General features: G+C 31.2%; 2 protein-coding genes across 2 annotated transcripts in view; one reads left to right on the top strand and one right to left on the bottom strand.

The window, feature by feature from the left end:
- Nucleotides 1-16,053, bottom strand: part of LOC117176554 — a 113,084-nt gene that overhangs the window by 82,589 nt on the left and 14,442 nt on the right. The gene's annotated exons all lie outside the window — the stretch shown is intronic.
- Nucleotides 58-2,754, top strand: LOC117177162. Its single transcript, XM_033367669.1, has 3 exons — nt 58-285; nt 567-726; nt 1,799-2,754. Exons 1-3 carry the CDS (start codon nt 197-199, stop codon nt 2,030-2,032), a joined length of 483 nt encoding a protein of 160 aa, XP_033223560.1. The 5' UTR covers nt 58-196; the 3' UTR covers nt 2,033-2,754.

Raw genomic sequence — 16,053 nt, 5'->3', positions numbered from 1 at the left:
TTTGATACTTTGCGTTTTTGCAAATGTATTTGAATTAAAAAAGTGACTGTCTTCCGCAATCTCTGGCGCGTTCAAAACCAGTTTACCTTTTCCATCACATTTAATGAATCCAGTTAAAATTTCGTATTCAAAATTCGGTCGTAAAAGTTTTAAAATTCAGCAAGATTGTACCATTTACTAATTTTGGCAAATAGAGATGACAGCATCAGAAAACGATTTTTGCCCTTACGTAAAAAATATCGGTGAGACGATCGGAGAAATAGAATGTCAAATACTGTCAGAGAGGTTTGTATATATTTAAGAAATAAAAAAATCATTTAAGGAAATTAAATAAATGATGAATATTGACAATATTAATCTATTCTCAAAATGTAGTTGTTAATTTGTGTTATTTTCTTCAAAACATATCGTAAGGGTCCTTATTTCTAACCTGAAATTAGGTTATTTTATTGTTTCGAAACGATAATAAAAAATTACGAATAATAAAAAATTGTAACCTTAATATAATTAATAATATTTCTTGAAAATATTCACTTGATCAATAAAAATAATTCAAAAATGTTTAGCGATGGAGAATCAGGACAAAGTACTGTTTCGAAAATTCTCTCTAATGCAATTTTGCACGCAATGGATGCTCTTTTATCCGCAATATTGACACCATTTATAGTGTGGCAGTGGCTTTCAGAACACGACCATGTAATGATGATGTTGAAAGTGATATTTGAGGTAATTAAAAATTAAGAAATCAATAATTACTCAATATTGGTAGAATTTTTGAATTTGTAAATAAACATTCATATTTTATATTAACTTTATTGTTATAATTTCGTAATATTTTATCATTCTGTTATGCTGATGAAACTGATTTTCATAGTGGAATGTTTTTTATTTTCAGATCTTATCCAACCAATTTAAACTCTGATAAACTCAGTGATGTGCTCGAGGCCTGGTGTCGCCAGGAACTTTTTGGGAAAGCCTGGCGGCGCCAAGGCTTTTTCTTGTCAAATGGAAACAATTGCCAATTATGGGCCGTCCATAAACTGCGTTACTAATTTTGGGCTTTTATTCACCCCCTCCATAAATAAAATGAATGTAGATTACACATTAGACACATAAAAAAAACACTTAAAATTTCTAAGATTTGAAGTTAAAATATATTCCACTTCCAACAAAATAGTCTAATCTTTACCAAAAAAAGATTTTCTACCAAAAAAGATGAATTTTCAACACAAAAAAACGAGAAAAAAAACAAGCTTTCTAAAAAATAGTGAAAGATTTAACCAAATAGTAAAATTTTCAAGCTAAAAAGACGGATTTTTTGGAAGACAGTTGAATCTTAAAGATTAATTTTTAATCAAAAATGGAATAGTTTAATTTTCAGTTTAAAAAAATTATATTAAACCAAACATGAAATGATTTTTCATCAAGATCAAAATTTTTAAGAAAGTATTTGAAATTTTATTTTTGAAAATGACTTTTATCAATATAGTGGCATTTTCAAGAAAAGAATTACAGTTTCAACCAAATAATGGAATTTTTAACCAAACGACGTAAATTACGAACAAAAAGCATAATAGTAGCCTTCTCAATAAAAGATTAACTTTGATCTAAACCTTAGTTGTTAGCCCCCCCCCCCCTCCTCCAACCTGAAACTGTTAAACGTAGTTCATGGAAAGTACCACAAGGCCATATATCTTTACTTTTATATAATGAAATATTTTTGAATCTTAAATTATCTCGTTTTCTTTTCTATTTAAAATAGGAATTATTGTTTTTAATTTTAATTTCAAAACGTTAGGTCACATTAGAACTAATGATGTGGACAATATTTGCCGTCGTCTCAATACTAACAACCGGAGCTTTGCTTTTCGACGATTGGTACAAGAGCCAAGAAATTTCAAAAATTGAAAAGGATAAAAAGATTGAAGATCCTCAAACTGACATTAAAGGCGAGGGACAAAATTTTCAAACAAAATCTAATCAGGTTAAAAAAATTGGAAGGTACTCAAGAGACTTCTGTGGAAAGATTTGATAATTAAAATGTTGAAATTTAAATTATTATGTACATTTATTAAGAAGTGCAACTTTAATTTGATAATATTTTGATCTTTTAAAAATGTGTAAATCAACTTTTCTGATACTGGCATCTGCGAAATATAGAAACAAATATTTTCCAGTTGTGTTATCAAAGGTTAAAGGTTGGGGGAAATCCATTTATGTTTGGACAATTTCTCAATAGAATGACGTCGTTTTATTCTGGAGGTCATCGTGCTTATAGTATATATGGAAATTAACTTTTTATACGTAAGAGGAATTTACCAAGAATTAGGTCAATATGTTCAGTTTATAACTACGTGGAATTAAATATTCTTCCAGTTAGTGTGCATAATATGACATTAATTAACGAGAGGTTATCACTCTTTGAGATTATGACTAAGAAATTTAATTTTCAAAAATAGTAATTCATATCGACAATTGAATCAAATTTTATTTATGAACATTACTTTTCAATCAAACTAATAAATGATTTGCAACTAGTTTGATGACACGAAAAAGATATATTTTCAACAAAATGGTTGAGTCATGAACCAAATAGATGAATTTTCAACAGTAAGGTGTCAGTTAACATAAATTTTTTTTCTCCCACAATTTATTTTACCCAAAAATTCCAGCATAGAATCACGAGTTCGTGAGTTGAAAGTCCACATAGTACAGAGTCAGGAAAGTCGGTAATGCTGAAAATAAATAAATAAATATCTAAAAGTTTTCACCGTAAATATGTTTCTTGATTTAATTAACTCATACATTAATAAAAATGTGAAGCTCTAAATTTTGAAGTTTCTGTAGTGTTTTCTCTCTCGAGAGGAATATATTTTTTCAAATAGATCTTCACAAAGAACATGAGGTTACGTAAGTTCAGGTTATGTCAGGGCCTTATATCTTATGCATGCAATTTAAGGTTATGTTGGGAATTATTCAAGAAAAACAATTAGATCTTTTAGGATACTTAGAATAGTTATATTAGTTATATGTATTATTAGTTATATTAGCGATATCTTGTCGGAATAATAATTCTTACAACAGAAAAAGTAAAGTTCCTTAAAAAAACATATCCCAGTAAAAAAACATATCTTTGGATCCTAGCTCTGCTGGTACCCAAAGCCACGCCGGAATTGGATGTTTATCGTATTAAAAAGGCGGAAATATTTCAAAAAATTTACAAAATACAATCAATATTGTTCGTATTTTTGTTTTGTTTTTAAGCGTTTCTAATGATAAACATCTAATTCTGGCCTGGTTTCGAATCCCAGCGATGCTGGTGAGTCCCCATGTAGAAATTCCGATCGGCGTTTAGTAGGGCCCTGGATAGATTTCCCGATTTCTAATCGGGCGCTCGTCGGGGAAAATGGAGCGAGCCAGGCTAATTCTGTAACGCTGTTTTAGCCAGGTTCTAGCTCGAACTTCTGAGCAGGTCCTAACAAATTTGCCCTTTTATCGCTCGATGATTAGTAGGGCCCCGTCTAGACTCTTTCTCTTACCTGATGAGTATTTAATTGAGTTGAACATTTAATTGATATGACAAAAAACGTATTAAGAATTTTGACTTTAAATATTAATAGTCATATTCAGAGTGAATACATATATTACATTTTTAAACATTATATTACAAATAAAATTTCTAACGCCACGGAATATCGAACACCTACATCTATATTTAAATCTATCGCCTAGCAATCGGGAGTATTAACCATTACCCTAAACTTTCGAGTTGATAGACGATGAAAAATCCATACTCATAAGCTACAGATCAAAAAATTTTGAACTCTCTTTTTCTAAATAAATATTTATTATTATACGACGTTATGTACATGTAAAATATACGAACTGTTAACGGGAATATCAATAAAATAATTATGATAGGGACCCCATCGGCACCCAACTTCAAATAAAGAAAGATGGAAAATTTCTCTACGGAAAAAGATATGAATTTTCTAAGAAATAGTTGAATTTTAAACTTATAAATAATATATGTCCAACAAAAATGGTGTAATTAAAGTTTCAGAGAAAAAATTAATTTTTATTTAAACAAAAACCAATTTTCAATGAAATAGTTAAATTTTTAACTAGAGGCGTGAATCTTTAAAAGAAATGGATTTTTAGAAAAGTAGGTTAACTTAAAATCACGTAGTTGAATTTTCAATCAAAAACATACATAAAAGAATAATTTTCTACCAGAAAATACAATTTTGAAACAAAATACACAAATTTTCTACAAAATAATTTAATTTTCAACTAGTAAGACTCAACTTTTTAACCAAAAATGGAGTATTTGAATTTTCAGTTAAAGAAGTTATTTAATAAAGGAAGCATTCAACCAAATAGTTACGGTTTCAACTAGAGATGAATTTTCAATTTACATTACGAATCTTTTTGAAGAAAATAAATTTTTAGCAAAAGACTTCCACGTCAAAAAGGATAAGTTTTCAAAAAACGAGATTAATTTTCTACAAAAAAAAAAAAAGATTTTCAACCAAATAAATGATTTTTGAACCAAATAGTACAATTTTTAACAAAACGTGATGAAATCTAAACCAAAAATATAATATGTTAGAAACTTTTCAACAACACAAAATTAAATTTTTACCAAAAAATAAAAATAAATTTTTAAACAGTTTAATTCAACGAAAAAGGGTGAGTTTAAAAAAATAAATGAATCGTCAACTAAATAGATGATGTTTTAAAAAAGAAGGTTAATTTTGAACTTGAAAAGATAAACTTTCAAGAAAAGAGCTAGGAATCCATGCAAAAAAGTCGAATGATTTGAAGAAAATTCGAGTTTGAAAGCTAAGAAGATGACTTTTAACAAGAAAGGAAACTTTTAATCAACAAAGATGAATTTTCAACCAAATATTAAAATTTTTCACTAAATATTTGAATTATTAACCGAAAATACATTTTTCAATGACCGAGATTAATTCTCTATCCCAAAATACAAGTTTTCTGCAAAATTCTTTAATTTTCTGAAAAGTAGTGGAATTTTCAACTTATAAATGACAAATTTTTAATTAGAAATAAACATAATAATTGTAATTAAAATTACAGATACAAAAATTCAATGTTAAACAAATAGACACGATTTTTCAACGAAATGATCAAATTTTTAATTAAAAAAATGAATTTTCAATAAAAAGGATTAAGTTTCTACCAAGAAACATCAATTTTCCACGAAATTCATGAAATTTCAACCAAATTATTAAATTCTAAAGCCGAAAAGAAGAATTATTTACAAAACAGTTGAATTTTTAACCCGAAAATATGATTTTTAAAAATTTAATTGTCTACCAAATAATTAAATTTCAACCACATAGTTGAATTTTTTAATAAGATCAAGAAAGTTAATTTTAAACAAAATAGTTTAATTTTCTACCACATTGTTGATTTTTCTACTACGAAGGATAAATTTTCAACCAAATGCTTGAATTTTTAACTAAAAAAGATCAATTTTTAGTTAAAAATAGAATGTTAAATTTTCATTTTAATAATATTAGTTTTAAACAGAATAGTTAAATTAGCAACCAAAGAGATGAATCTTTAACAAGAAAAAGTGAGTTTTTGAAAAAGTATTTAAACTTTTAAGCAATTAGTTCAATTTTTAAACCTAAACGATAATTTTTTAACAAAAAAAGTTAATTTTTAACAAAGTAGTTCGACTTTTAAGCAATGTGTGTAATTTTAAACCCAAGTTTATGATACTTTGACCAACAGATTTAATTTCCTACCAAATTGTTAAATATGGAAATTAATAGTTTAATTTTTCATAAAATAATTGAATTTGCTACGAAAATAGTTTAATTTTCAAACAAAAATATAAATTTTCATCAAAACAGTTATTTTAAATCAAAAAGTTTAATTTTCTACAAAACATTTAACTTGCAAACATAATAATTGCATTTTTAAATAATGAAGATTTCAATTTCCTATCATAAAAAAGAGGTTGCAATGTAATCTCGAAGTCTGTAGCCACATTATCTCTTCAATCATTTTCAGGTTAAGAACAGAGCTGCGTATTATGAAACCAAGACATTTCCACCGAAGTGCGCTCTAGCCCTGATGTGCTCCGTTTGGCGGCGGTAAATTCTAGGGATGCAAGTCGAGTCTGGAGTTTGAATTGTAAAATTTTGACTTGCATTTCATTCAAAGCTAGCTCTAAGGCATCAAGGCACATTCGAGGGATCTGTTTACACAATGGGTGTAAACATTCCTAGCGATCGTGCCGAATTCAAGTGGAGCTCATATATGTTTTTTTAAGCATTTATTTAATCTTCAAACATTGTAATTATTTAAACCATTTTCATAAATGGCTATTTTTTAAAGAAAACATTTAATTTATCATGTTGCTGTGTAGATTTACAAGAAATATTAATTATTTAAACAATTTTAATTATTTAAACAATTTTAATTTAAAAGTTAAGACTAAGAATGTCTATCCGATGACTCTTTTTCTATGTAGCTTTGTAAACCTACAAGAACTACCCGGTTAAAGGCTTGCATTAACAAGTATTGAAAAATGTAATTCATTCAGTGGTAACGTGAGAAATATTGAATATTTCTGGATCCCGTTTTTGTCCTCCCGTTTTGAATATCCACGGAAGCTGAAGTTAGCTCTTAAATTGAATCCCTTTCTGTACCTAGCGCTGACAATATTTTGCTGAATATCACAAAGCAACCAAGAATTAGACGAATTTTAATCCCGTTTAATTTAGAAAATTTAGCTACATTTATTTACTGTTTTTCGAATAATAATCAGGCAAAGAGCTTTTTAAAACATAGCGTCGGTCATTTTACGATGCCAGGATCAATTTCCACACAGTAGGTTCTGGTGAAAAATAATTTTTTCAATTTTTTGTTATGGTTAAAAAGGCTCGGAGGTGTTTTTAAAAAATATGTGATATCTCTAGCGAGATATAATGTGCCTTTATTTCGTATAGTTACAGAGTCAAGTCAAGATTAGAACTAACTTAGCGGCCCTAATGCCCTTTAATATATAGGCTGCTTATCTATTCAAAGGAGAAAGCTGTGGCTAATTACACATTACAGCCCCCTTTTTGGATTGTTTTTAGTCTCTAAAAACCTAAAATTTTAAAGATCTAGGTGTGATTATTTTCGATACAGAAACATTAGTATTAATCATTGGAACTGCCTCTTGTCGGTGTACAGTATTGGCTTTGTTTCCGAAACTACAATTTGTATAACAGTTGCCTATTAGACGTTTTACAAGATCAATTATAGCGTTGAACAGTCCTATTTTATACATAGTCAAGAAGGTAATTATACCTAAAGATGTGTATCCTAAATATCTTAACCATTCTAAAGCATTTTGTTTCCATGTTTGGACTCGGTGATGACTTGAAATCGTGTCTAAAATGCTTTCGGCGTTTTCTAGACTAAGGTGTGTGTTGCGTAGCGTATTTGAGTCGATAATATTTGGTAGTAAAATCGTTTTGTTCTTTATTAAAGTCATGTCGGGTATGTCTAGGTCGTATGTTAAGTTCAGTTTTACTGTCCGTGTGACATTTAGGTCGTTATTTCTAATATTCAATGAAATTCTTGGCGACATAATTTTGCAATTTTGTCCGGTTATTATAAATGTTCCTATATTAATGGTTTGGGAGTCCATTGAGTGATTGGGGCAGATCAAGTCGATTTGATCCGTTTGAGTAAATATAGCTAAGTATCCATTTGAAATTGGTATATAAGTCTCTGGCTGTGGTAAAAATGTTCCTAATTTACATTTACCTTTAGATTGGGTGTTAAGAAGACTAGCGTCGCAAGTATCCTGTTGATAAAGTCATTAAGTCAGGTTACTGTCTCTTGCATACTTTAATTCCTTCCACTGATTTACATTTACGTAAACTTTCTTTATCAGTTGGTACATAGATGTACCTTCCGGTGAGGAGATATTCATGAATCAATATGGTACTCGTGAAAGTCCCAGCTTTTTGTTTATTAGGAAGAGGTATTATTCTTTCGATAGTTAAGATTTCGTTTTTTAATACCGGTAATTTTATAGTGTATATTAAACAGTCTTTTTTGTCAGTATATTGATATCTGCTGAGTCAATTATTCTTTGATAGTTAGTTTCTTGTCCTTCAAAGTGGTATCTTGTCTTGTACTGGGTTTCGAATTCTTGAATGGTAGATTTTATTATTGCGGGTGTTATTATTGTTGGTGCAATCATTCCATGTTTACCAATGTTAATTGCCTTTAAAGCGGTCGACAGGTCTTTACTCATCTCGGAGATGAAGATCTCTAAGGTTGTTATCTTATCCTGTAATAGGAGTTGTTTTCGGTTTTCATTTGACGAGTTTACTAATTGCTTCATTAATTTACTTTCGGCATTAAGCCTGCCGTTAAGACTTTGCATATATTGTGAGGAACTATCAAGAATTAGTTTAATGATCTTCGTGTTATTTTTGACAATTTCGGCCACCTTTTTATTATTCGAATAGACTTGATCAAATTCGTAGTTAACTTGATCTATGTCGTTTTGGGATGATGTACCAAAAAGTGTTTTCGAAATATCTCCAACAAAATTGAATAAACCTCTTCTGAATCTAATTTTCCCCATAATATTATGTAATCAAATTTCTTTTGTTTTTAGTCGATTGTACCTGTAAATCATACTGTTAACAGTGTTTTTAACTGGGCACTTACTATCGCAATTTCGGACTAAAAAGTCCTTTAATTTGTTAATGTTATACATTCTCTCATGAGTATTGGTGAGGTTAATTCCGATTATCAGTGTCCATTGTTTTTCGTAAATAGTAGCTAAACCGAGTTCCTCTTTATATAGGTTAGTCGTCAGCGACTCGATTCTCACTTGAGCTCTGACCAGGGTTATCATTGTCAGTAGGGATAGGCTGACTTTCATCTGAAAAATAAGGCATAACGTTGTCAATATGGACTTGTACTACCTTATTTTTTGTTAGGATTTTAAGATTGTTGTTGTTCAGAATGTTAATTATTTTATAAGGACCTTTCCAGGAGGGATCTAATTTGTTGGTCTTTGTATTGTTTTTTACCTTAACCAACTGATCTACTTTATACAGTGGGTGATGATTTATAATTTTCTGCGTCGAGGTATTTTTTCTTCTTTTCTTTTTCTAGACTAATTCTTTCCCTGGCTCTGGATAGATTTATCTCGTGCTTTTTCTTCCATTTTCTAATTAATTCTTGGTAAGTTAGATTTGGGTTTTGCTGGACGGTTGATGGTAGATTGGGTTCTCTTCCGAAGGTAAGTTCAAACAGTGAGAATCCAGTAGTTTGATTTTTTGATGTGTTTACGACAAAATTTATAAATTTTAAGTTATCATCCCACTCTTTGTTATTTTCTGCCATAGATGTTTTGATTAAATTTTCCAGCGTCGAATGCATTCTTTCGATGTTTCCGTTTGATTGTGGGTGAAAAGCTGTCGTTTTGATATGTTGTATTTTGAGAGCTTCTTCGAACTGTTGCATTAGGTCAGAGATGAAGTTTTGTCCTTGGTCAGTTAATATTGTTTATGGTGCTCCGAAGGTGTACATGTAGTGATCAATTAATTGTTCAATTATATCTTTAGTGGTTTCATTTTTTAAAGGGAGTAGTAATGTATATCTGGTTAATCGGTCTTGTATACTCAGTACATACTTATTACCTCTAATTGTTTCTGGGAGAGGTCCATAGATATCCATGGCTATTTTATCGTTTTGTTTTAAAGGGATATCAGGAATTATACTCTTCATCTGATATTTTATTCTTGCCGTTTTATCAAGTTGACAAATGGGGCAATGTTTTATATCTTTTTTAATATCGTTTTCCATATTAGTCCAATGTTCTAATTTTTTTGCCTTTTCTAAAGTGTTTTGTTCGCCCATGTGACTTGCGTGTGCTTCTTTCACAATTGCTTCTTTCTCTTCCTTTGACAATTCTCTTGTGTTGACGAAGCACAGTGAGAATGAATTTTCTGGGTAGTATGTTGATAGAAATTCTAACATTTCTTGGAGTAACTCTTTTTCCAAAGGGGAAATTAAAGGATCTCCTATACGGATGCGAATAATGGTTAGGTTTTTACTCAATATTTCTTCAATAAGTTGGCCTTATTTTCTTAACCATTGTTCTTCATTAAATTTCGGCAAGTCTTCCTTTTTTAATGTTGTCCATAATTTTCCTATTGCGTTTGGTTTTATCTTGATTTTTCCTGGAATGGGATTTTATCGCCATTGCATAAAGTCAGTGTATTGGAGGCATCGGTTGTTAAAATAAATTTCTTTTTAAAACCTGGGAATCTTAATACTGGCGCAGATGTCAAGGCATTTTTTAGAGTTTAAAAGGCTTTTTCGCAGTTTGATGTCCAATTAAATGGTTTTTCTTTTTGTGTCAATGCTGTTAAGGGTTTAGCGATCGTAGAAAAATTGTTAATAAATTTTCTATAATAACTAGTGAAACCAAGAAAAGCTTGTATATCTTTAATAGTTTTTAATTGTTTAAAATCGACGATTTTCTTAATTTTTTCATTGTTTGGTTTTACCCCGTATTTTGTGATAATATGACTCAAATATTCCAATTCTGGTTTCAAATAATCACAGTTTGTAGGCTCTAATTTTAGCCCTAACTCAGTAATACGTAGTAGAACCAATTCAAGGTTATTATTGTGCTCTTGAATTGTATTTCCAAATATGACTATGTCATCGATATAAATGAAGCAATGTCCTCTAATGAGGCCGTGGAATGCTCTGTCCATCATTCTCTGGAATGTGGCCAGAGCATTTTTTAAGCCAAAGGACATTCGATTATATTCGAAGTGTTCTAGTTGTGTTGAAAAGGCAGTGTACTTTTTACATTCCTCTTTCATTGGTATTTGGTAAAAACCAGCACTTAGGTCAAGAGCTGAAAAGAATTTTGCTTTTCCAAGCTGGTCCACGATGTCGTCAATCATTGGTAAAGGATAAGCGTCCTGATCTGTATCTTTATTAATTTGCCTATAATCTATGACCATTCTCAATTTTCCTCCTTTCTTGGGAACAATCCATAATGGGGAGTTAAATGGGGATTTTGAGTGTCTTATTATCTTTTTATCCAATAGTTTTTGAGTCTCATCTAGAGAAAATTCTCTATGTTTTTCAGGTAATTTATGTGATCTAAGGTTTATTACTTTACCTGAGTTTAGGATAATCTCATGCTCGGTTAACATTGTGCATGGTAGTGGGTCTCCGGGTAGTACAAACGCCTGTTTGTATTTTAGTAAGATTTTCTTCATTGGCCCTTGGTTTTCTTTTTCCATGTGATTGATATTAGACGTTTTTAATAGCGTTTGCAATTGGTCTTGAGTATTGTGGGGTTTTCCCCTTTCCGATTCGAGTGGAGTAGTCTTGATTGTCTTTACCTTTTCGTATTTAATTTCATCGGGTATTTTAGTTGGTTGTCTTGAGTAATTAAAAAATGGTACCTGTATCTCGTTATTTTTAATCGTATATAATCCGTCAGGGATATTATCTTGATTTTCTAACAGATATCCATGTGATTTTGGACACTCTTAATTCTGCATATTTTGGTTTCCATAGGTGCTACGAATTCTCCGTCATCATGTAAGGGTAACTTTTTATTTGCAATTATCAAGTGTGTTGGCGTTAGAGCGTACTTGGGGAATTTTTTGAGGAAGGTTAGTCCTAGTATTCCGTCTTCGGGCAATGAAAAGTTTTGATCTACTATGTGGAATAAATGTTTTTTACCGAAATAGTTTAAATATACGGCTTCATGAGATTCCTGGTTATCATTTCCCATTAGAAATTTCTTTGAGTATTTGATTTTATTTACAAATTGGTCTATCGAATTTACTTTTATTATGTTTATGACTGCTCCGGAGTCAACTAGTAACTTATACTCTCCTCAACATCCCCTTCCCTTGATAGATTGTAGTCTTCCGGGAACTGCATTAATTCTGCTTGTTGCAGGTAGCCCTCGTGTTCCAGAATTTCTTCTTCCGTCATCTCCTGGTTCTCTAAGTATTCTTCTTCCTGGATGTTTCTTACTTGTGGCGGTCTTGTCGGGAATTGACCTTGATGAAAATTTGGTTTGCTAAAGCATTGGGAAGCAAAATGGCCTAGTTTGTCGCATTTGTGGCAAGACATCTTTGCTCTATCCGCTAAAGGCAGGGTTTGATTTAGCGCTTTAGCTCCGGTGGCTGCTGTTGGTTTGGCTGCTATTCTGGGAGGTGGCAAAGGTCTTTGAATAAACCTGGGGGTTGATCGAGGTGCTATGGGTGTATTTCTAATGGGCTGTGATTCCTTTAGCCAGGTTTCATACTCTGCTGCCTCTTTTTGGGCTTCCATTAATGTTGTTGGCTACATTGCCCGTACTTGTATTCCAATTTCTCGTTTTAGGCTTAGTATATACCGATTTATTGCCTCTTTTTCTTCGATTTCTAATCTGAGTTGTCTTTCAGTCCCTTCCGAGGATGCTTGCACCGCGTAGTTTAATTCGTTCAGTATTTGTTTAAAGCGTAAAGAAACGTTCTGGATAGTTTCATTTGGACCCTCTTCACACGATTCCATTTCACTTTTAATGGATAGAATTGAGCCCGTTTGTTTTAAATTTTGTCTTGGGGCTTAATACAAATCGTTGAAAGTATTTATAGGGGTGTAGCGTATGGCTTTGTTAGCATTACCGGTGATTTTTTCAGCTAAAATAAGATCTAGTAATAGTTGTGGTTGGGAACACAGACTTTTTGTCCTCATTATTATTTTGATAAAATCTTCCACGCCCATATCGTCTTGTCCATTTATAGGTTTAATGGAATTTCTTCCCTTGATGAAGACTGACCGCGAGAGGGGGCGGGGGAGACCATTGCCGTAAAGTACTGTGGTTCGTACAAGTCACTGTCAGAATCGTCTGTCGCGTATGTTAATGGTATCCGATAAGTCAGAATGGAAGTCTTTCTAATGCCCTACTCTATCAGTATGAGTGTACTTAGTTTCTAATTTGTCGGGTGTAATTATCGTGTGACACTCTTGTGTAGTTTGGACCTTGTCCTTTAATACAATAAAATGCGTCGTATCGTTCTACTACAATACTGACGATTTTAAAGTAATTTATTTGTATTTTTGACGAAGGGCAGTGCTTTGGAGCACCAGGAGTATACACTACGTGAAATTGTAAAACTTTAACTCACCAAACAAGAAATGTGTTATCTCAGGTTTGTTACCTTCCTCGGACCACAAAGAGGATTTATACTCTTTACAATTTCAGTCTTATTACTAACAAAAACTTACAGTGAACGTTGTCTTTTGACAGTTGCTGAAGATCCGTAGAGTTTCCGCTTGTTGCCTGGATTCTTAGTTCGGCTGGTGACGTGTCTCCAAGCTGTTACTGCTGGTACCTGTTGAGTTGGGTGTGGCTAACTCGATCAGTTTCTTGTAGCTACACAGGTGCCTCTTCCGCCTGATTGCGGGTCTCGTTCAGTTTTATTTTCCTGAGTTTTCCTACTGTTATTCTACGTAGAATAGGCCCTACTGAATTTTAGACACTAGTTTCAATAGCAGTAGTATGGCTCAATGTTTTCGGGCTGTCCGTAGTACAGTCCGGAGTTCGTTTTTTATGAATTTTGTAGATTTTTATTCTCTTCGTTTTCCAGGCCTCCGTCACTTATAAGAAGGGAAAGACTTTAATGTTTCTCCGTAGAGAATGCTTTCCTTCGAAGTATTCTTTAAACGGATCCTGGCAGGATCGCCAAAATGTTATGGTGAAAAAGGCTAGAAGGTGTTTTTAAAAAATATGTGATATCTCTAGCGAGATATCACGTGCCTTTATTTCGTATAGTTACAGAGTCAAGCCAAGATTATAACTAACTTAGCGGCCCTAATGCCCTTTAATATATAGGCTGCTTATCTATTCAAAGGAGAAAGCTGTGGCTAATTACATATTACATTTTTATCATGATTTTATATTTTTTCAATTGATAATATTTGAACAAAGCGAACATTTGATGATAAAGAAATGTATTCTTACATACAATCCCAGTAGATTTGGCAAATTTCATGCTTTTAGAGCGCGTTCTAATGCTTCAAACGAAAATTGTGTTTTAATGTGTTCAAGGTTACGTCTGACAGCTCCGATCGGCTTTAAAAGGGATTGAAATCTTATAATTTTCGCCGCCTAATAAGAATTACAAAACTAAGGACAGAAACGGCATTCTTAGGGATTCAAATTTTCTAATTCTTTTTAATGCCAAGCTTCTTACCGGGTAATAATTATTGAAACAATTTTAATTAAGAAATTAAGAATGCGACTTTTTCTACAAGTAAATTTGTTTACGAAGTTAACTAAGAATGACTACCCAATGACTCTTTTCTACTTTGATTTGCAAATTCACAACAACTATTAATTATGTGAACAATTTTAATTAAAAAATTTAAAGTTTGGCCTTTTTTCTACGAGTCAATTTGTTTATGGAGTCGACTAAGAATGTCTATCTGGTGACTCTTTTCTATGTTGCTTTGCAAATTTACAAAAATTATTAATTATTTAAAAAATTTTAATTAATTAATTAGGAGTTTGCTCTTTTTTATACAAGTCAATTTTTTTACGGATTCAAGTAAGAATGTCTATACGATAACTCTTTTCTATGTTTCTATGAAAATTTACAAGAATTTAAATAATTTCGATTTAAAATCTAAGCGTTTAACCGTTTTGATACAAGTCAATTTTTTGACGAAGGCAATTAAGAATGTCTATCCTATGAGATTTCTATTTTGCTATGTAAATTTCCAAGAACTTGAAAATAAGAGTTTAACCTTCTTTCTACGACTTAATTTTTTCACGAAGTCAAGTAAGAATGTCTATACAAGGACTCTTTTTTATGCTGATTTTCAAATTTACAAGAACTATTAATTATTTAAACAATTTTAATTGAAAAATTAAAAGTTTAGCCCTTATCCTACGAGTCAATTTGTTTTCGAAATCAACTAAGAATGTCTATGCGATGACTCTTTTCTATGTTACTTTCAGAGCTTGGCCTTTTTTCTACAAGACAATTTTTTTAAGGAGTCAACTACAAATGTCTATCCGATGACCCATTTTAATATTGCTTTGAAAATTTACATAAACTATTAATTATTTAAACCTTTTTCATTAAAAAGCGACCTTTTTTCAAAGAGCCAGTTTGTTTGCTGAGTCAACTAAGAATGTCTATCCGATTATTGTTTTCTATATTTCTTTTAAAATTTACAATAACTATTAATTACTTAAACCATTTTTATTTAAAAATTAAAAGTTTGCCCTTAATCCTGCGAGTCAATTTGTTTTCGAAATCAACTAAGAATCTATACGATCACTATTTTCTATGTTGCTTTGCAAATTTACAAGAACTATTAAGTATTTAAAGAATTTCAATTAAAAACTTCAGAGTTTGGCTTTTTTTGTACAAGTCAATTTTTTTTACGGTGTCAACTATGAATTTCTATTGGATGACTTCTTTCTACGTTGGTTTGCAAAATGTACAATAACTATTATTCATTTAAATAATTTCAATTTAAAAAGATAAGCTTAACCTTTTTTCTACGAGTTAATTTTGTTACGAAGTCAAGTAAAAATTTGTATACAATGACTCTTTTTCATGCTGCTTTTCAAATTTATAAGAATTATTAAGTATTTAAACAATTTTAATTATAAAATTAAAAGTTTGGGCTTTATCCTTCGAGTCAATTTGTTTTCGAAGTCAATTAAGAATGCCTATCTGATGACTTATATTTTGCTATGCAAATGTACATAATCTATTAATTATTTAAACAATTTCAATTAAAAAACTAAAAGTGCCTTTTTTTAGGAATCAATGTGTTTTCGGAATTAACTAAGAATGTCTTCCAATGACTGCTTTCTATGTTGCTTTGCAAATTTACAAGACCTATTAATTATTCAAAGAATTTTAATTGCAAAATTAAGAGTTTAACCTTTTTTCTACAAGTGAATCTGTTTAGGGACCGTCCATAAAAGACGTCCGCAGCTAAAAGGGGGGGGGG

This window comes from Belonocnema kinseyi, chromosome 7 (assembly GCF_010883055.1).
Source record: "Belonocnema kinseyi isolate 2016_QV_RU_SX_M_011 chromosome 7, B_treatae_v1, whole genome shotgun sequence".
Classification (NCBI taxonomy): domain Eukaryota; kingdom Metazoa; phylum Arthropoda; class Insecta; order Hymenoptera; family Cynipidae; genus Belonocnema; species Belonocnema kinseyi.
Note: the sequence above shows the minus strand (reverse complement) of the source record. Positions and strands in the feature narration are given on the sequence as shown.

Excerpts from the sequence above, each read along its gene's own strand:
- LOC117177162 (XM_033367669.1), top strand. The coding sequence starts at position 197 with ATGACAGCATCAGAAAACGATTTTTGCCCTTACGTAAAAAATATCGGT. Across the intron at positions 286-566 it reads TGTCAAATACTGTCAGAGAG|CGATGGAGAATCAGGACAAA; the intron begins GTTTGTATATAT and ends AAAAATGTTTAG. Across the intron at positions 727-1,798 it reads TGTTGAAAGTGATATTTGAG|GTCACATTAGAACTAATGAT; the intron begins GTAATTAAAAAT and ends TCAAAACGTTAG.